Genomic DNA, 22,624 nt, shown 5'->3' with positions numbered 1-22,624 from the left:
AACGAATGGGTAGAGGGCAATAGATATTTTTGTGACTTCTGATAAATTGCTGAAATGCTCTGTAGAAACATGATATCAACATGCCTTCCCAGTCAATGTGTGTAAAAATGCCGTTTTGTTAGAATATTTTTTTTTGGAGCACAGGCTCTGGACGCGCAGGTTCAGCGGCCATGGCTCACGGGCCCAGCCGCTCTGCGGCATGTGGGATCTTCCCGGACCGGGACATGAACCCGTGTCCCCTGCATCGGCAGGCGGACTCTCAACCACTGTGCCACCAGGGAAGCCCTTTGTTAGAACTTTTAACAGTGAATACTTATCAAATGTTATAGCTTTTGCCAATCAACTTTATTGCGGTATAATTCACGGATAATGCATAATATTTTAATTTAAAAAAATTTATTAATTATAAAATATACATAACAAAATTTACCATTTTAGCCATTTTAAGTGTATAATTCAGTGGCATTATGTATATTGTGATATGTATGTTGTGCAACCACGATCACTATCAATTTCCAGAACTTTTTCATTATTCCGAACAGAAGCTCTTACCCATTAACCAGTAACTCCCATCCCTCCTCCTCCCAGTCCCTGATAACCTTTGTTTTACTTTTTGTTTCTATGAATTTCCCTGTTGTAGGTACCTAATATAAGTGGGATAATACATTCGTTCTTTTGTGTCTGGCTTATTTCACTTACCTTAATGTTTTCAGAGTTCATCTGTGTTGTAGCATGTATCAGACTGTCATTCTTTTTTAAGGCTGAATAATATTCCATATATGTATATGCCACAGTTTATCTTTTCATTTGTTGATGGACACTTGGGTTGCTTCTACCTTTGGCTGTTGGAAGTAGTGCTGCTATGAACATTGGTTCAAAAATACCTGTTTGAGTCCCTGCTTTCAGTTCTTTTGTGTATATACCTAGGAGTGGAATTGCTGGATTATTTGATAATGTTATGTTCACCTTCTTGAGATACCGTCATAACTGTTTTGCACAGTGGCTGCACCATTTTACATTTCCACCAGCAATGCATTAGGGTTCCAATTTCACCACATCCTCTTCAACCCTTATTTTTTTCAATTTTTTTAAATAGTAGCTCTCTTAATGTGTATGAAGTTACATGTCATTGTGGTTTTGATTTGCATTTCACTAATTACTAACGTTGAGCACCATTATTTACCTTCTTTGGAGAAATGTCTGTTCAGGTCCTTTGCCCATTTTCTAATTGGGTTGTTTTGTGTTATTTATGGGAGTTCTATATGTATTCTAGATATTAATGACATATTAGGTATATGACTTACAAATACTTTCTTCCATTCTGTAGGTTGCCTTTTTACCCTGATAGTGCCCTTTGCATAAAGTTTTAAGTTGTGATGAAGCCTAGTTTTTCATCTTTTCTTTTGTTGCCTGTGCTTTTAGTGTTCTAGCTAAGAAATCACTGTAAAACCAATGTCATAAATCTTTTCATTTGTTTTTTTTCTAAGGGTTTTATTGTTTTAGCTCTTACATTTAGGTTTTTGATCCATTTTGAGTTAGTTTTTTTTTTATACAGTGTTAGGTAAGAGTCCAGTTTCTTTCTTTTGTTATGTTTATATCCAGTTTTCCCAGCACCATTTGTTGAAAAGGCTGTCCTCTCCCCATTAAACGGTATTGGCGCTCTTGTTGATAATCATTTGACTATATATGCTGAAGGTTTGTTTCTGGGCTCTCTATTCTATTCCCTTGGTTTATAAATCTGTCTTTATGTGAATATCACAGTGTCTCGATTACCATAGCTTTGTAGTAAGTTTTGAAATCAGAATATGTGATTTCAACTTTGTTCTTTCTCAGGTTTATTTTAGGGTCCTTTGATATTTATATTCTAGGAAGGATTTTTCTTATTTTTAGTATAGTTTGATACTTTAATAAAGTAAAGGCTCATCGTCAATTTTTAAAATACAGTTTCTCCATTTGTGAATTACTTCACTTCTTGGTTGATGGGATTTCATTATTTGGTAGTTTTTTGTTTTGTTTTGTTTTTTAGGTAGAATATCTCTCAGAGGCTCTGCTTCTGGAGTTCCTCCTTCCTTGAAGCTTTCTGCCTGTGGTTTTGGGGCTCAGGCATAGCAGGCTGAATGAGACCTTCTTGCACCTTCAGGTCACACTCACCTCTGTGCCATGCTGCTTTGTTGCTCACTCTCTCATGTGCTGGCTGCAGCTCTGGAAGACTCAGGGGCCAACCTGACTTTTTCTTCCTCTTATATGTGACCAGTTTGATTTTGTTTTTCAGTGAAAAAAGAATTTTTCTTTATATTCCAGGCTTGCAAAATTTTACTAGAATGTGTCTAGGTATCCCTTTTTACTAATTTGCTTTGCCAGTCCGTCTGTTAAATGCTGCAGCCTTTCTTTCGCTTTCCTATTTCCTTACGATTTCTTCATCTCTATTTCATCCTTTTGCTGCTCCTGAAACTCCTGTAGGATGGGTGTGGGATTTTGTGTCTCTCTCTCTCTCTTTTTTTTTGCTTGCTTATTTATTTATTATTTATTTTTATTTTTGGCTGTGTTGGGTCTTTGTTGCTGTGCGCGGGCTTCTCTCGTTGTGGCGAGCGGGGGCTACTCTTCGTTGTGGTGCACGGGCTTCTCATTGTGGTGGCTTCTCTTGTTGCGGAGCACGGGCTCTAGGCGCGTGGGCTTCCGTAGTTGTGGCACGTGGGATCAGTAGTTGTGGCACATGAGCTCTAAAGCGCAGGCTCAGTAGTTGTGGCACACAGGCTTAGTTGCTCCGCGGCACGTGGGATCTTCCCGGACCAGGGCTCGAACCCGTGTCCCCTGCATTGGCAGGTGGATTCTTAACCATTGTGCCACCAGGGAATCCCAAATTTAGTGTCTCTTGACTTAATTTTCTTTTGCTTTGTCACTCTTTTATTGAGATACAATTCACATATCAAAAAATTCACCTTCTCTTGGTTTTTGTTGAGTTTATTTTTTAGAGCAGTTTTAGGTTCACTGCAAATTAAGGGGAAGGAACAGAGGTTTCCCAAATACCTCTGCCCCCACATATGCATTGCCTCTCCAATTATCAATATCCCCCGCCAGAGTGGGACATCCTAAATTGACACATCAAAATCATCCAAAGTCTATACTTTACATTACAATTCCGTCTTAGTGTTGTACATTCTGTGGGTTTGGACAAATGTATAATGATGTGTATCTGTCACTGTGGTATCATACAGATTATTTCTACTGCCCCCAAAATCTACTGTGTTCTGCCTATTCATCCCTCTGACAACCACTGAACTTTTTATTACCTTCATAGTTTCTCCTTTTCCGGAATGTCATGTAGTTGGAATCATAAAGTATGTAGTTTTCTCAGATTGGCTTCTTTTACTTCGTAACATTCATTTAATGTTCCTCCATGTCTTTTCATGGCTTGATAGCTCATTCGTTTTAGTGCCAAGTATCCCATTGTCTGCAGGTACCACAATTTATTTGACCATTCACATACTGAAGCACATCTTGATTGCTTCCAAGTTTTGACAGTTATGAGTAAAGCTGCTGTTAACATCCATGTGCACATATGTTTTCATCTCTTTTGGGTAAATACTGAGGAGCCTGATTGCTGGATTGTGTGGTAAGAGCATATTTAGTTTTGTAAGAAATTACCAAAGTGTCTTATAAAGTGACTGTACCATTTTTTGTATTCTCATCATCAATGAATGAGAGTTCTGTTGCTTCACATCCTTGCTAGCATTTGGTATTTTCAGTGTTCTGGATTTTGGCTATTTTGATAGGTGTGTAGTGGTATCTTGTTGTTTTAACTTGCATTTCCCTGATGACATGTGGTGTGGAGCAGTTTCTCATATGTTTATTTGCCATCTGTATATCCTCTTTGGTGAGGTGTCTGTTCAAGTCTTTGGCCCATTTTTCATCAGGTTGTTTTCTTATTGTTGAGTTTCAAGAGGTCTTTGTATATTTTGGAAAACAGTTTTTTATCAGATGGGTCTTTTGCAAATATTCTTTTCCAGTCTGTGGCATATCTTCTCTTTCTCAACATTTCTTTTGTACAACAGAAATTATTAATTTTAATGAAGTCCAGCTTATCAATTATTTCCTTCATGGATCATGCCTTTGATGTTGTATATAAAAAGTCATTGCTACACGCTAGGTCATCTAGGTTTTCTGTGTTATCTTCTAGGAGTTTTATAGTTTTGCATTTTACACTTAGGTCTGTGATCTGTTTTGAGTTGATGTTTTGTGAGAGGGTGTAAGGTCTATGTCTAAATTCATTTATTTTCTTATAGATGTCCAGTTATTCCAGCACCATTCGTTGAAAAGACTATCTTTGCTCCATTGTATTGCCTTTGCTCCTTTGTCAAAGATCATTTGATTATGTGAGTCTATTTCTGGGCTCTGTATTCTGTTCCACTGATCTATTTGTTCTTTTGCCAATACCACACTGTCTTGATAACTGTCGCTTTGTAGTAAGTCTTGAAGTCGGGTAGCATTAGTCCTCCAACTTTGTTCCTCTTCTTCTCCAGTATTGTTGGCTATTCTGGATCTTTTGCCTCTCCATATAAACCTTGGAATCAGTTTGTCAGTATCCACAAAATAACTTGCTGGGATTTTGGTTGGAATCACATCGAATCTACAGATCAATTTGGGAAGAATTGACATCAGGACAATATTGAGTCTTATTCATGAACATGGAATACCTCTCCACTTCTTTACTTCTTTGACTTTGTTCAATAGAACTTTGTAGTTTTCCTCATATAGATATTATGCATATTTTATTAGATTTGTTCTTATGTGTTTCACTTATTGGGTGCTAATGTAAATGGTATTGTGTTTTTAATTTCAAATTCTACAAGTTTATTGCTGGTAAGACTTTTATATATTAACCTTGTATCCTGCACCTTGCTGTAATCACTTAATAGTTGCGGGAGGTTTTTTTGTTGTTAATTCTTCAGGATTTTCTGTAGAGACAGTCATATCATTTGCCAACAGTTTTATTTCTTCCTTCCCAATCTGTATGCCTTTTGTTTCCTTTTCTTGTCTTAATGCATTACCTGGAGCTTTCAGTGTGATATTCAAAAGGAATAGTGGTGAAAGGTGATGTCCTTGTCTGTACCTGATCTTTTTTTTCCCTTAAATATTATTTATTTATTTTGGTGGCGCCAGGTTTTGGTTGCGGCACGTGGGCTTCTTAGTTGTGGCACAAGAACTCTTAGTTGTGGCATGCACGTGGGATCTAGTTTCCTGACCAAGGATTGAACCCGGGCCCCCTGCATTGGGAGCATGGAGTCTTACCCACTGGACCACAAGGGAAGTCCCTGTACCTGATCTTAGTGGGAAAATTTTGAGTTTATCCCCATTAAATATGATGTTAGCTGTATTTTTTTGTAGGTAGTCTTTATCAAGTTAAAGAAGTTCCCTCTATTCCTAGTTTACTGAGTTTTTGTCATGAATGGGTGTTGGAATTTGTCAAATGCTTTTTTTTGCATATATTGATGTGATCATGTGATTTTTCTTTTTTAGTTTCCTGATATGATGGAAATTCACTTTTTAAAACTGTACAGTTTAGCGGTTTTTAGTGTAATCACAAAGTTGTGCATGTATCACCACTATCAAATTCCAGAACTTTTCATCACCCAGTGAGACCTCGTACCTGTTACCCTCTGCCCCTCAGTCTCTGGAAACCACGAACCTACTTTCTGTCTATAGATTTGCCTATTCTGAATATTTCATATAAATATACAAAATGTGATCTTTTGTGACTGGCATCTTTTCACTTAGCATAATGTTTTCAGGGTTCATCCATGTTGTAGCATGTATTAGTACTTCATTTTTTTTGGCCGTGCCACATGGTTTGTGGGTTATTAGTTCCCTGACCAGGGATCGAACTTGGGCCCCTTCAGTGAAAGCATGGAGTCCTAACCACTGGACCACCTGGAAATTCCCACTTGATTCTTTTTTATGACTGACTAATATTCCATTGTATGGATAAACCATATTTCATGTATCCATTCTTAATGGACACTTGGGTTGCTTCCACATTTAGCTGTTATGAATAACACTGCTCTGATCTTGTGTATAAAGGTTTTTTGTGAACATATGTTTTAATTTCTCTTGGGTACATACCTAGTAGTGGAATTGTTGGGTCATATGGTAATTCTCTCTTCAGCCTTTTGAAGAACTGCCAAACCCTCTTTTACTGCTCTTCCCTGATTTTCTCTTTGAGCTTTCAAGCTTGATACTTATCTTTGCTCATTTTACTGAGAATCACTGTTTTATTTCAACAATCATATTTTCAAGTTTTTGTTCATTTGTTCTCTGATTGGTCCTTTTTCCTAGCTGCCTATATTTGATTTAAAATGTACTTTTGAATTTGAGGATAAATTATAGGATTATAAAAATTCTGTTTGGGAATATTTAATATTTAAACATTAAGATTATAAAAAATTTTATTCTTTTTAACCTGTGGGTCACTTCGTTTTCATCATGGTCCTGCTTTTTAATGCTGTTGGTTCCTCAAATGCTTGGTGATCTTTGGTACTTAGTTTATATTATGAATAAATGGTTAAATTGATCAGCATAGAAGCTGGCAGTACACATTTCCCCTATGGTTCTCTTAGTCTGTTTCTCCAACAACGTCTTCTTTAAAGGAAAGGGCTGGCCTGTGAGTGGATGATGCCTGTTGACTAGTTGACTTGTATGTTGGGAGCCCACCTAGCTGAAGAGCAGGTAGGCAGGCTGGAGGCTTCTTCAGTTTCCAGGTTGGGTTTTTCTTTGGGGTGGGGCTGGCTTTCTTCCATTAACGTCTTTCCTTGCTCTGGTATCTGGTATTGGTGTGGAGGACCACTCTCTGTGCTCCACATCCATACTTGTATCCCACCCCAGAGTAGATTGCTCATTGTAGGGATAATTTTATATTTTTACCCTGGAGGCCAGGACTGAGGGTTTATTCTGTGTATCAGGGAGGGAGATGGGAAGGAGGCAGGACCTAATTGGCTCACCTGTTCATTGTGAAGTTCTCTAATCTGATGATTGTCTATGACTAATCCTTGCTTTCTGTTTTACTTTATTCCAAGCCTCTGAGGCTTGTTGGGAAGACCTGTCTTTACCTGTGGTTCTTAGACAGGAATTTCTTCTCTTCATTTTCTGTCTAATTCCATCTCAGTGTGTCATCTAGGATTTCCTCAAACATTCTGGTCTACTTTCAGCCCTTCTTTCTGTCTCCAGTTATTTAATTATAAATTTTGTTTCTTTTAGCAGACTCTTGAGGGAACAGAAAAGTGGGTGTCACTGTCCCATCTGCTATCGTAAAGTGTTTTTTTAATTTTATTTTTTTAAATACAGCAGGTTCTTATTAGTTATCTATTTTATACATATTAGTGTATATATGTCAATCCCAATCTCTCAGTTCATCCCCCCACCCCCGCTTTCCCCCGTTAGTGTCCATACATTTGTTTTCTACATCTGTGTCTCTGTTTCTGCCTTGCAAACTGGTTCATCTGTACCATTTTTCTAAATTCTACATATATGCGTTAATATATGATATTTGACTTCACTCTGTATGACAGTCTCTTGATTTGTGTTATTTACATGATTGTGATTAATGGGCATTTTTATTTTTCATTTGCTGTCTAAGCTATACAGAAGTGCTTCTAAATTTACAAATGTTTAGGCTTTTTGGTTTATGTTTGTTATTTCACTTTTATTATATCATCATATATCCTGTATAATTTCTGCCTTTGGGAATTCTATGAATTTATCTTTGTGCTCTAATAAAAAATCATTAAAAAATGTCATGAATATAGTAGATAATGTGGTAATCATAGCCCATTCAGAACATATTAAATGTTAGACACCATGGTAATTTCTTCACACGGATTATTTCCTTTGACTCTTTGAGTAACTTGGTGAGGTACATATTGTTGTTAGTCCTAGTTAACATGAAGTAATCAGGCACTTGAAGGAGGAGTAACTAACCTAGGGTTCCTCCACCGCCCCCCCCCCGCCACCGCCCCGACCATGGGGCCAAGACTGGCCTCAGGACATTTCATTCCAGAGTCCTGAACACCATCCTGTACAGCCTCCCACTGAGTGTGTGGTCAGAGTTTAGATCATAGAGCTTGATATATACATCTGTTACTATGATGCTTGTATGTTTGTATTCACTGTGGCTTTTTTGCTGTGCTTGGGAGAGAGGTAGATTGGAGTTTCCCACTACTATTGGGTTTACTTTTTATTCTTTATTAATATGGTTTGTAACGACTCACAACTTACATTCTTTGTAGGTCATACCGTTTTTAGTTCTCAAACAATCTTTTCCTCATTTAATGATTTTAGCCTTAAATTCTGCTTTGATATTTACGTTGAAAATCCTGCTCCCATTTTGTTTACCTTTGTTCAGTCATATTTTTACCCACCCATTTTCTACTAATGGGTTTAGTTACTTTGTTTTGATGTGGATATTATGTTCATTCAACAAACATTTATTGAGGGGTCATGCCAGGTACTGTCTTAGTGCTCGCAGCCCTGCCTTCATGGACCTTGTGGGCTAGTGGGGGAGATGGATAATAAATAGTCTGCTTTATTGAACACACAAAGAAGTAACTGTAACATTTTAGATCTGCTCTAATACAGTAACCACTAGCTGCATGTGGTTATTTATTTATTTATTTAAATTTACTCATTTAATTTTTAGCTGCATTGGGTCTTTGCTGCTGCACATGGGCTTTCTCTAGTTGCAGTGAGCGGGGGCTACTCTTTGTTGCGGGGCACAGGCTTCTCATTGTGGTGGCTTCTCTTGTTGCAGAGCATAGGCTCTAGGCGCGTGGGCTTCAGTAGTTGTGGCACACGGGCTTCAGTAGTTGTGGCTCGCGGGCTCTAGAGCGCAGGCTCAGTAGTTGTGGCACACGGGCTTGGTTGCTCCACGGCATGTGGGATCTTCCCGGACCAGGGTTTGAACCTGTGTCCCCTGCATTGGCAGGCGGATTCTTAACCACTGAGCCACCAGGGAAGCCCCGTGTGGTTATTTAAATTTAAATTTAAAACTAGTTCTATATTTCTCAAAAAACTAAAAATAGAACTACCCTGTGAACCAGCAATTTCATTCCTCGATATATATTTGAAAGAAACAAAAACACTAATTTGAAAAGATAATGTACCTCGATGTTCATAGCAGCACTCTTCACAATAGCCAAGACATGGAAACAACCTAAATGTCCATCAACAGATGAATGGATAAAGAAGGTGTGGTACATATATACAATGGAATACTACTCAGCCATAAAAAAGAACCAGATTTTGCCATTTGCAGCAACATAGATGGACTTGGAGGGCATTATGCTAAGTGAAATAGAGATAGACAAATACCGTATGATACCACTTATATGTGGCATCTGAAAAATAAGCTAGTGAATATAACAAAAAAGAAGCAGACTCATAGATATAGAGAAGAAACTAGTGGTTATCAGCGGTAAGAGGGATGGAGGAGAGGCAAGATAGGGGTAAGGGATTAAGAGGTACAAACTAATTTGTATAAAATAAGCTGCAAGGATATATTGTACAACACAGGGAATATAGCCAATGTTTTATTATAACTACGTGTGGAGTATAACCGTTAAAAATGGTGAATCACTATATTGTACACTTTTAACTTATATAATATTGTACATCAATTATACTTCAGTAAAAAATAATAAAGCTATTTCCTTAAAGTAAATTTTGTGTGTGGCGGGGTATACATATACATATATATATTTATTTCTTCAGTTGCACCAGCCATACTTCAAGTGCTGGATAGTCACATGCAAGTGGTGGATACTGTGTTGAACAACGTAGACATGGAATGTTTCTGTTATCGCACGAAGGTTTATTGACCATTGCAGCTTTGCGTGCTGTTATGGATGTGGGATGTTCTGAGCTACAGCGTAATGGGTCACGAGGGGCACCCGAAATGGTGACCTTTAAGAAGAATCCTGAATTATGAGACGGAGCCAGTTTTGTGAGGGCATTACATATAGATATAGTTGTATGTAAGTGTTTGGTATAAATTGAGAAATATTGTCGCTATTAGTTTAAATAGTTTACAACTTAAAACTGTAGGAGTTTCAAGGAGGGTGTTTTCTCTTGTTTTGATAGGAATTGTTTCTGGTGAGAATGGGAAAAATATTTAATTAGCATGTCCTGATACATTTTTCTTTTAGTTGGATAAATCTGGTTGCCATTATCTAATTTTGTAGTTTGAAAAAGTGCTTCAAGGTTTCTGAAGTATTTTGAGCTTGTCTTTGAACTGAGATAAATAAGTTTTTGCCTTGCATCCTTTAATTCATTAGTGAGTTTTTGATAATAGCATTTGTTTTACATTGTGAGAAAACTTAGAAGTTACTCCATCTGGCCTTCTAAACTGCACACATTTAAGCAATTCAAAATTGAAGTGTAATTGACTTGACTATGGTCCCATGTCTGGTCAGTGACAGAGCTGTGAGTGGAAGCTTTTCCTTGTAACTTTTGGGCCAGTGTCCTACCAAATCTTTTTCAAAACCATTACTTTTAAAACATAATCTTCTTACTCAGAGGCAGAATGCTAATCATAGAAATGCCTAGGACTTCTTTAATCTGTTTATGTTTAAGAGATTTAAATGGCTAATCCAAGAAGCATTGAAATCCATAAGAATTATCTCTATGATAGAGTTCTGACAACAGGAACACTTACCTGTGGTACTTCTCTGAGTGTGATTTGTTTCCCTCCACGGGTCCTTCACAGTTTATTTTACGAATATGAAAAGTAGTGGCTCTCTGGATGAGGAACGTGCAATGCAAGCATTACTAAGTAAGAGTACAGTTCTAATCAACTCAACCATTTTTTTTCCAATTAAAAAAGTCTTATCAAAACTAATTTTCAGGCTTCCCTGGTGGCGCAGTGGTTGAGAATCTGCCTGCTAATGCAGGGGACACGGGTTCGAGCCCTGGTCTGGGAAGATCCCACATGCAGTGGAGCAGCTAGGCCCGTGAGCCACAACTACTGAGCCTGCATGTCTGGAGCCTGTGCTCCGCAAAAAGAGAGGCTGCGATAGTGAGAGGCCCGCGCACCGTGATGAAGAGTGGCCCCCGCTTGCCACAACTAGAGAAAAAGCCCTCCCACAGAAATGGAGACCCAACACAGCCAAAAATAAATAAATAATTTTTTTAAAAAAGCAGTAGATCTTAAAAAAAAAAAACAACTAATTTTCTCCATGAAGTGAACTTTTCCAAATCACCTGAAGTGATATTTAATCATTTATATTTCATTATAAAAATACTTTTATAATTTAATACTTCATTTTCTGCTGGGTAATGAAACAGACACCTCACTGAAAGTATTTTTACAATATTTGTTAGACTTGTAAAAATTTCTTTTAAAGTGAATATATACCCATATGCTTCACTATCCTGATATTAATTACTGACTACTTGCATATAAAACCATTGGTCTACTAATAAGTAGAGCAGAAATCTTGAGAAAGATGGAGCTGGAGGTATCAGGCTCCCAGACTTCAGACTATACTACAGAGCTACAGTAATCAAGACAGTATGGTACTGGCACAAAAACAGAAATATAGATCAATGGAACAGGATAGCCCAGAGATTAACCCACGCACATATGGTCACCTTATCTTTGATAAAGTAGGCAGGAGTATACAATGGAGAAAAGACAGCCTCTTCAATAAGTGGTGTGGGGAAAACTGGACAGCTACATGTAAAAGAATGGAATTAGAACACTTCCTAATACCATACACAAAAATAAACTCAGAATGGATTAAAGACCTAAATGTAAGGCCAGACACTATAAAACTTAGAGGAAAACATAGGCAGAACACTGTATGACATAAATCACAGCAAGATCCTTTTTGACCCACCTCCTAGAGAAATGGAAATTAAAAAAAAATAAACAAATAGGACCTAATGAAACTTAAAAGCTTTTGCACAGCAAAGGAGACCGTAAACAAGATGAAAAGACAACCCTCAGAATGGGAGAAAAATATTTGCAAATGAAACAACTGGCAAAGGATTAATCTCCAGAATATACAAGCACCTCGTGCAGCTCAATATCAAAAAAACAACCCAACCCCAAAATGGGCAGAAGACCTAATTAGACACTTCTCCAGAGAAGATATACAGATTGCCAACAAACACATGAAAAGATCCTCAACATCACTAATCATTAGAGAAATGTGAATCAAAACTACAGTGAGGTATCACCTCACACCAGTCAGAATGGCCAGCGTCAAAAAATCTGCAAACAATAAATGCTGGAGAGGGTGTGGAGAAAAGGGAAACTTCTTGCATTGTTGGTGGGAATGTAAATTGATACAGCCACTATGGAGAACGGTATAGAGGTTCCTTAAAAAACTAAAAATAGAACTACCATATGACCCAGCAATCCCACTATTGGGCATATACCCTGAGAAAACCATAGTGCAAAAAGAGTCATGTACCCCAATGTTCATTGCAGCACTATTTACAAGAGCCAGGACATGGAAGCAACCTAATTGTCCATTGACAGGTGAATGGATAAAGAAGATGTTGCACATATATACAATGGAATATTACTCAGCCACAGAAATAAATGAAATTGAGTTATTTGTAGTGAGGTGGGTGGACCTAGAGTCTGTCATACAGAGTGAAGTAAGTCAGAAAGAGAAAAACAAATACTGTATGCTAACACATTTATATGGAATCTAAAAAAAAAATGGTTCTGATGAACCTAGGGGCAGGAGAGGAATAAAGACACAGATGTAGAGAGTGGACTTGAGGATACGGGGCCGGGGAAGGGTAAGCTGGGACGAAGTAAGAGAGTAACATTGACATATATACACTACCAAATGTAAAATAGATAGCTACTGGGAAGCAGCTGCATAGCACAAGGAGGGTGGGAGGGAGATGCAAGAGGGAGGGGATATGGGGGTATACGTATGTATATAGCTGATTCACTTTGTTATACAGCAGAAACTAACGCAACATTGTAAAGCAATTATACTGCAATAAAGATGTTAAAAAAAAAAAAAAGAGCTGAGACCTTTAAAAATTTTTATTTTCCATTTCACTATTAAAGCACAACTTGTTCAGTTTTTGTCACTGTTACAGATGGTGCTACAGAGGGCATTGCGTTCAGGTCTCCCTGTGTACACAAGGGAACGTTTCTCTGGACCATATATGTACAGGAATGTATGTTCACCCTGTCTCATTCCACTTCTATCTCATGTTAATGCTTATAGTTGTGTAATGTGACTAACTGGGGTTGGTTTCCTTGGTCCTAACTCTCCACTTCAGAGCCCATTTTCTCTCTCTTTACAGAAGGGCCAAGGTAGCTCGGTTGATTGGTTTACTGGCCTCGCACACAACGGAGCTCCAGGAAAATACACCTGTTATTGAGGTAATTTCTTTTATTACTGAAATGTTATGAATGGCAAAGATTGTTCTTGATTTTAGAACATGCAGCTTTCATTGGTGTTAAGTGTGGAATTGTGGCAGTTGTTATAAAATAACCTCAGTAGACCTGTACACTTCAGCAGAGCTGCTCATTTACAGCACAGTCTGTTGTCAAAGGTGGTGTGGTGGAATTACAAGGCTTGTGGACTCCAGTCATCATTACTGCATTTCAATAATTTTTGGATAAGGTTTATTTCATTACTAGTTTTCTTGTGGTCTACTCAACATTTTATTATAACTAAAGTATTTTCTACTGGAAGCCCAGCTCAACTTCAAATTAAAATTTTTTGGGGTTTTTCACATTGAATTTAGTGTTTTTATCCCCACCAGTTGTCAATTATTTCTGACAATAGTCACAGTAGTTAACTGCCAGGCATGCACTAAAGATATTTTCAAATGTGGTCGGCACTGTGTCTTCACGGGTTCTGAGTCTGTGGATTCAGTCAGCCATGGATTGAAGATATTCAGGGGGAAGAAAGTTCTAGAAAGTTTCAGAAAGCAAAACTTGAATTTGCTGCACACTGGCAAGTATTTATATAAAATTTACATTGTACTAGGTAGTATAAATAATCTAGAGATGATTTACAGTATGTGGGAGGATATGCATAGGTTGTATGCAAATACTAGGCCATTTTATATAAGAGCATCTGTGGATTTTGGTATTTGTGGGGTTCCTGAAACCAGTTCCCCACAGATTCTGAGGGACACCTGAATCAGTCATTTCTTTCAAATACCAATATCGGGAAGCCCTTATTAATGAACCACTAATTCCAAGTCCCACGAAGTAGATGCTACCATTGTACTGCCTTTTTGAATGTTCCTGAACACTAAAAACTACTTTCTATCTATCCTGTTAATGTGTACTGCACTTAACTGGCAGTAGATTTTTATCCCTTGGACTAAGAGAGTGTTGAGTCAAAATAGGTGAGAAAAACCAAGGCTTTTAAGGGGGAAGGGCAGAACTCCTGAAGGAAGGAGAAAATGGTAAAAAGAAGGGATTTTTGTAGAGCCAGACCTGGTAGTGTGGTTTCTGGGGCTTTGAGAAGAATTATTTAGCCAAGTACTGTCTAATAGAACTATCTGCGGTGAAGGAAGCTGTTCTATATCTTTGCTGTCCAGTACCGTAGCCAGTTGCTGGGATGGTATTCCAGCTAGTCCTGGGCTGTCTAGGTGAAAGCAAATGGGAGATTAATTTGTGCTCAGAGCATTTCCTCTGCTTATGATTCCCTCCCCATTCCCTGCAACTATTAGACCTCTGAGCTACTAAAGAAAATGTTACTAAGTCTAAACTTTTCCTTCTTTTTGTGACCAAGAAAAATGAATTGTGACCTATATGATCACTGATGGTACCCATCTTGGCTATCAGAGATCTATAAACTAGGTTTTTATCTAAAAGACCAAGCAGATAGGGCAGTGACACTTAGGCAGAAGAGGAGAAGGCTTAGAAGCTCAAGAGTGGAGGCTCCTTCTGATGACTCAGAGCAAAGGGTCTCCAATGAAACAGATTTGCTGCAGGAGATGGGAGAAAACTTGATGAAAATTCTAAGACGAAGTCCTGACATTCTAGAGGACATTCCTGGATAATCAAAATAGGAGGGAACAGTGTGCCAGGAAGAAAGAGCCCCTGAAGGTGTAAAATATGACTGTTGAATTAAAATATTCAGTAGATGGAGTAGTAAGTAGGAGATACTGGGTACCTTAGAAGCCGAGTTAGTGAATTTGGAGATAAGTAGGATGTGAATTCTCTTAGGATTCAGAAGAAAAAAAGGATAAAAATTATGAACTAAAAAGGCATGGAAGACTGCTACAGAATATCTCTTACAGTGTCCCGTATGGTAGCCATCAGCCAAAAGTGGCTACTAGGCGCTTGAAAAGCAGCAAGTCTGAATTGAGATGAACTGCAAGTAGAGAACACACACCAGATTTTGAAGACTCAATATGAAAAAAAAAAAATAATGTAAAGTATCTCCCCTGTAATTTTCTTTATAGATTACATTTTTATTTAAAATTGTTATTGGAGCATAGTTGATTTACAACGTTGTGTTAGTTTCAGGTGTACAGCAAAGTGAATCAGTTATACAAATACATATATCAATTCTTTTTTAGATTACATTCTAAAACAATATTTTGGATATATTAGGATAAATATTAAAATTTTTACTTTTATTTTTTAAGGTGGCTACTAGAAAATTTTAAATTACCCATGTGGTCTTGAGTTCTATTTCTATGGGACAGCACTTGTCTAAGATAAACACAATGGAATTTCCAGGAGGAGAGATCCAAGCAAACAGAAATGAAAAATAATAGGAGAAAATTTCACCCTGAGCTGAAGAAAGACTCACATCTTTAGATGAAAGGTTTTTCACCAAATGTCAGGCAAAACATTGAAAAAAAGAATGCACACGTAGACGTATCCTGGTGAAATTTGTAATTTCAAAGGTAAAAATAAAACCTAAAACCCAGGTTATAAGCAAATAAAAGCAAATTAGACTTACATTTAATTTTTCTGTAACACTAAAGGCTAGAAGATAAAGAAAAGGGTGGAAATGGATTGACACTTAGGAGGTCATGTGATGTTAAATTTCTCTGTTACGTCCATTGTACTGCCTACTTGTGGGGACAGAAGACATTTTAAGAAACTCAATCTGAATTTCACCAACATTTCTAAAAAAATATACTTGAGCAAGCTACTTGAGGAGCTGCCAACTTCAACACCCCCTTTCCCACCCAAGTTTTAAGATAATGTAAAGGAGAAACAAATAAAAACAATGAATCTATTTAAATTTAAGTCTAAATAATAGCTGCTACTGTTGTGAAATATAATCTGGAAAGAATGGATTCTTGAAAAAGAATATAAATATACTTAATAGTAGCATGTAAGTAAATTCTGCATTATTTTAGAGGGTATGAAAAGGTAGGGGAGAAGGGAATGGAGAAGGAAAAGGCAAGTTCTTTCTTGTTCTTTTACGAATTGAACATTTACAGAGTACCTCTTGTGGGTATGCCCTGTGTTACTTGCAGTAAGACTGTCATTCCAGGCAAGGTCTTGTCTTGTTCTAGAAGGAATTCATAGATGCTGTTTTATTCTTGGCACTGATAATCCATTTCATTCTTGGCATTGATACTCTTATTCTTAACAAATATTTGTCAGTACCTGCATAAGTACAGGGTGCTATCTAGGTGCTTATTTTATAAAAATAGATGGCAATCTCTGTTCTTGTGGAGCTTGTGTTCCAGTGTAAGGAGAGAGATAATAAATAAATGTATAAAATTCGCTGGTGATAAATTCAGTGGGAAAGATGTAGCAGGGTTTGGAAATGATGAGGTGGCAGCAGCGGTGGTTTGAAGATTGGCTGGTTGGGGAAGGCTGAGCAGAGACCTGAGGAAATTGAGGGAATAGTTCCCTCAGCTGGGGAAGAGCATTCCAGACAGGGAAGACACATGCACCCCAATGTTCATTGCAGCACTATTTACAATAGCCAGGATATGGAAGCAACCTAAGTGTCCGTGAGCAGAGGAATGGATAAAGAAGATGTGGTACATATATACAATGGACTATTACTCAGCCATTAAAAGGAATGAAATTGAGTCATTTGTAGAGACATGGATGGACCTGGAGACTGTCATACAGAGTGAAGTAAGTCAGAAAGGGAAAAACAGATGTCGTATATTAACTCATATATGTGGAATCTGAATAAATTGGTATAGACGATCTTATTTACAAAGTGGAAATAGAGACGCAGATGTAGAGAACAAACGTATGGATACCACGGAGGAAAGGGTGGTGGTGAGATGAATTGGGAGATTGGGATTGACGTATATACATTATTGATACTATGTATAAAATAGATAACTAATGAGAACCTACTGTATAGCACAGGGAACTCTACTCAGTGCTCTGTGGTGACCTAAATGAGAAGGAAATCCAAAAAAGAGGGGATATATGTATACGTACAGCTGATTCACTTTGCGGTACAGTATAAACTACCACAATATTGTAAAGCAAGTAGACGCCAATAAAAATAAGTAAAAAGAAAAAAAAGGACTGGGGGTAGATAAGTGATTGGCACGTTTCGAGAAGCAACGAGGAGGCGAGTGTAGCTGGAACTGAGCATGAGATACCGATGGGAGATGAGGTTAGTGAGGTAGCCAGAGGCCAGGCCATCCAGAACCTTGTTGTAAACCATGGTCAGAACTTGGGGTTTTAGTCTGAATGAGATGGGAAGCCACTGGAGGATTTGGAGCAGAGGAGTGCCTTGGTGTGGCCGATGTTTGGAAAGGATCTCTTTGTTCCAAGGACGGGGGCAAGGTGGAATCAGACCAGTTTAGGGGGCTGTGGCAGTTCAGATGAGGGATGGTGGTGGTGACTTGGACCAGGTTTGTAGTGGTGGAAAGAGTAAAAAATGATTTTATCCTGGATACGTGTTTTTTTTTTTTTCCACAGATTTTGAAGAGTGTTGATAGATCTGCTGATTGCTATGATATTTGAAGGCAGACTTTAATAACCAAGTCTGGCCACTATAAATTCTAGTATTCAATATGAAAAGTGCTGGGGCATCAGAAAAGCAAATCCAAAATGAAATTTCAGGACAGGCACCAGACTGGCAAAAATTAAAAAGCCTTAACAATCCTCAGTGTTGGTGAAAATACTGAGCAAAAGGATGCTGAGGAATGGAAATGGGCAGAGCCACTCTGGAAAACTGCTTGATCTCTGAAAGCTGAGCACATCACTCCCCTGTAACCCAGGGTACCAAGTGACATGTACAGGAATATATATTGCCAGCATGATTTGCAACAGCCCGAGAGTTGAAACAACCCACGTGTCTATCAACTGCAGAATCGACAAAGTATGTCACGTTCACACAGAGGAATGCTGAATAGCATTGCAAATGAGTTCATCCTTCAGCACTGGGAAATACGCTGGGATGAATCTCACAGTCATAGATAGTTCTCCTAGACATCAGTAGGACCTTCCCTGGGCAAGACTAATCTGTATATTCAGGAATGTCCCACGGCTGTGATGGCTCTTGTTTAGAGGGTCAGCTCCCGCTCGGTGCCAGAGGTGATGAGGGACAGGGGTACGTAGGTAGGGGTCACGGAAGGTCTGGAGGTGAGGGCTGCCTTGAGGCACAGAGTCTGGGGAAGACAGAACAGAAGGCAGGGCTGGAGCTGAGAGGCTGCCTGAGTCCTCGTGCTTGGGACTCTGGTGGCTCTGATGGGATAGTATATTCTGCCACAGGAACCGGGCAGGTCTGGGCAGAAGACCTCAGTCACCTCGGGTGATGTGCCCAGCTCACCCCTGGCTCCATGCCTGTGGCCCGGTCCCCCTGGAAATTGCTGCTGCTGCAGCTGTGGCTACTGGGAGCATTTGGCCCAGCAGTTCTTGAGCTGAACCTGTCCCAGTGCTCACTCGGGTGGAGTTCTGTGGCCAGTGCTTCCCTCTCTTCAGAGACTGGGTACTCTGTTCTCAAAGTATTTCCCCAGCTCCTGTTGCTGTCCCTTATTTTTTTTTTTTTTTTTTTTTTTTGCAGTACGCGGGCCTCTCACTGTTGTGACCTCTCCCATTGCGGAGCACAGGCTCCGGACGCGCAGGCTCAGCGGCCATGGCTCACGGGCCCAGCCGCTCCACAGCATGTGGGATCTTCCCGGACTGGGGCACGAACCCGTGTCCCCTGCATTAGCAGGCGGACTCGCAATCACTGCGCCACCAGGGAAGCCCCTGCTGTCCTTTATTAAACATTGCATTCCTGATGCTCCATTGAGAGGAGGAGGTGCGTGTTAATTCCTGAGGTCCTTGTATACTCTGGTCCTTCACTTTTCCCTTTCTGGGTGTTTGCTGATGTTTTATTAATTTGAAATGAAACTTGGGAAAAATCATACTTAATTTAAAAAAGCAAGTGTAGGGGCTTCCCTGGTGGCGCAGTGGTTGAGAGTCCGCCTGCCAATGCAGGGGACACGGGTTCGTGCCCCGGTCCGGGAAGATCCCACGTGCCGCGGAGCGGCTGGGCCCGTGAGCCATGGCTGCTGGGCCTGCGCGTCCGGAACCTGTGCTCCGCAACGGGAGAGGCCACAACAGTGAGAGGCCCGCGTACCGCAAAAAAAACAAAACAAAACAAAACAAAAAAACAAGTGTATATTTACCTAGGAAACTTTTGAATTATGAACATATACATACTATATTGTGAATTATTTTATGTTGGATAATGAGGAGTTTACAGAATAACTTGAAATTGTGTCAGGTGCTCCTTTGTGATTCCATCTTTTTTTTAAATTCTGTTACTACTTAACATTTTTTAGTTCTTTATTAATTCCTATGACCAATTGGCTGTAACAATTAAAACAGCCACTAGAGGGCGCTCAAACACTGGAAACAAAGTTTTACAAGTTTATTTTACACTTCGGAAAGAAGTAGGTTTGGCAGGTATTTGGTGCTGTGTTCATCTTTTCCCTGTTTTTTGGAGTTTCTGCTGCATGAAATGTGGTTCCAGTCCATTGGCAATTATTACCATTTGAGATTAACGAAAGCCATGACAGCCTCTCCAGAACAATGCTGTCATTTCAGTAGATTTGGACTCCTGTGAGGCCCTATGATGAGCCTTAGGTTCAGAACTCTTGAGACCAGCTTTCTGTAACACAGTTGTGTCTTCATACATAGTTTTTCAGTAAATCAATAAAATTTCAAGTGTGAGACACGTTCTGATTTTTCCAATAGGTTTACTACCAGCAGACAATAAAACTCATGGTTGAAGATCCTGTAGGCATTTTAAAGGCATAGAATCTCATTTTATTTTATTTCAGTAATTTATTTTTAAAATTTTATTTTATTTTTTATTGGAGTATAGTTGATATAGTGTGTCAGTTTCAGATGTACAGTAAAGAGATTCAGTTATGCATACATATATGTTCTTTTTCAGATTCTTTTCCCTTATAGGTTATTACAAAATATTAATGGTTTCCTGTGCTCTACAGTAGGTCCTTGTTGGTTATCTATTTTATGTGTGGTAGTGTATATATATTAATCCCAAACTCCTAATTTATCCTCCCTCTGTTTCCCCTTTGGTAACCATAAGTTTGTTTTCTATGTCTGTGGGTTTATTTCTGTTTTGTATATAAGTTGATTTGTATCATTTTTCTTGTTTTTAGATTCCACATATAAGCGATACTAAATGACATTTGTCTTTGGCTTACTTTACTTAGTATGATAATCTCTAGGTCTTTCCATGTTGCTGCAAATGGCATGATTTCATTCTTTTTTATAGAACCTCATTTTAAAGATAGATTTTATTCATTTTGCTTTATTATGTTTGGCTGTGTTCGGTCTTAGTTGCTCTGTGCGGGCTTTCTTTAGTTGCGGAGAGTGGGGGCTACTCTTTCTTGCGGTGCTCAGGCTTCTCATTGCGGTGGCTTCTCTTGTTGCGGAGCACAGGCTCCAGGCGCGGGCTTCAGTAGTTGTGGCTCATGGGCTCTAGAGCACAGGATCAGTAGTTGTAGTGCACGGGCTTAGTTGCTCCGCGGCATGTGGGATCTTCCGGACCAGTGCTCGAACCTGTGTCCCCTTCATTGGCAGGCGGATTCTTAACCACTGCACCACCAGGGAAGCCCTAGGACCTCATTTTATTAATCACTGTAATCCACAGTGCCGAGCCAGCCAAGTAATGTGTATTTCTGGTATTCAGTGTTAAAGGATTTAATAAATGATTACAAGAATGGTGGGAAAGTGTGGCAGTATAATTTGTTACAAAGAGACAGAAGAGATGGAGAAAAATCTTTTTTACTATCCTTATGATACAATTTAAGTCCCTTCCATACTGTTCTATCATTAATGGCTACGAAAAGAGTTGGTCATGATCTCTTGTATAAATTGAATATTTAGAAGCATTTATTCAATTCTTCTTTGTCTTTTCTACAGAAAAATATTGCCAGCTTCTTAAACTTTTCCTCCTAGATATCACATTTACCACCCTGTATTTGTTGTGGTTCTTATGTGTAATAATTTAAAATAAATATTATGATATTATCCTACATATATGTAGTCTTAAGCATGCAGTGGATATATTTTATGAAATTGAATATAGAGCCTTAAAATTTAGAACTGGAAGGAATATTAATAGACACTCTAGTTTGATCCCTTCATTAAACATTTTCCATTATTATGGAAAATGTCAACATACATAAAAGTAGACTGAAATAATGAGCTATCACTTCCAACAATTATTAGAATTTTACCAATATTGTTCGTCTATTGTCTTATCTCTCACTCACCCTCCCTATCCCATTCCTTCTCTCTGTTCTTTTCCCTCTGTCTTCCCCCTCCTCCTTTCCCTTCCCCTTGCTATAATTTTTTTTTTTTTTTTTTGCGGTGCCACGTGGTGTGCGGGATCTTATTTCCCCAATCAGAGATTGAACCTATAAAGTACATGAAAAACATCATCCTGTGGTTTAGGTGTTTAGCATTAGCTTAATAGTGAGGTAAACTCCTTGGTAATGCTTCAGGTTGAAAGATGAAAACTATTTGTGCCACAATATGGTTATGAAAACGATTGCCTTTCATTGCACAACAGTTTTCTATGTCCATGCATAGAAGACTCAGTACTTGGAGCGTACAGAGGTAAATTAGATGCAGTCCATATATGATTATAAGGGCTATCTGCTTGGTAAACATTTTGCTTAGGTTTGTATTATTTATACAAAGATATTCAGAGATTTCTCATCTTTTAGCTCTTCAAATGCTTATTTAGCCATAACCGGGTATTTACAGATGAAAATGTGGGCAGCCCTCACCTTCACTTTCTTAGGTTCCATCTACTCAAATCTCTTGCTATTTCAGTCATTTTTTTTGAACCTGTGCCCCCTGCAGTGGAATTGTGGAGTCCTAACCACTGGGCTGTCAGGGAATTCCACCACCGCCTTGCTATAGTATTTTCAAAAAAAATTCCAGACATCATATTATACTCTTAAATACTCTAGTACATATATCTAACAGAAAAGGTTTTTAAAAAATACAATCACAATACCATTATCACACCCAACAAAATCGACGGTGGTTTCTTAATATCATCTAATACCCAGTGTTCATGTTTTCCTGATGGTCTTTTTTTTTTTTTTTTTAACATCTTTATTGGAGTATAACTGTTTTACAGTAGTGTGTTAGTTTCTCCTTTACAAC

At 38.6% G+C, this 22,624-nt stretch overlaps 1 protein-coding gene across 1 annotated transcript in view; it reads left to right on the top strand.

The window, feature by feature from the left end:
* ULK4 (unc-51 like kinase 4) overlaps window positions 1–22,624 on the top strand; it is a 591,889-nt gene that overhangs the window by 42,594 nt on the left and 526,671 nt on the right. The window contains exon 17 of the mRNA XM_024117044.3: window positions 13,324–13,402. Within this exon, the coding sequence (XP_023972812.1) occupies window positions 13,324–13,402 (79 nt within the window). The remainder of the gene's footprint in view (window positions 1–13,323; window positions 13,403–22,624) is intronic.

Source organism: Physeter macrocephalus, chromosome 18 (genome assembly GCF_002837175.3).
Source record: "Physeter macrocephalus isolate SW-GA chromosome 18, ASM283717v5, whole genome shotgun sequence".
NCBI lineage: Eukaryota > Metazoa > Chordata > Mammalia > Artiodactyla > Physeteridae > Physeter > Physeter macrocephalus.
This window is presented reverse-complemented; position numbering and strand designations above follow the sequence as displayed.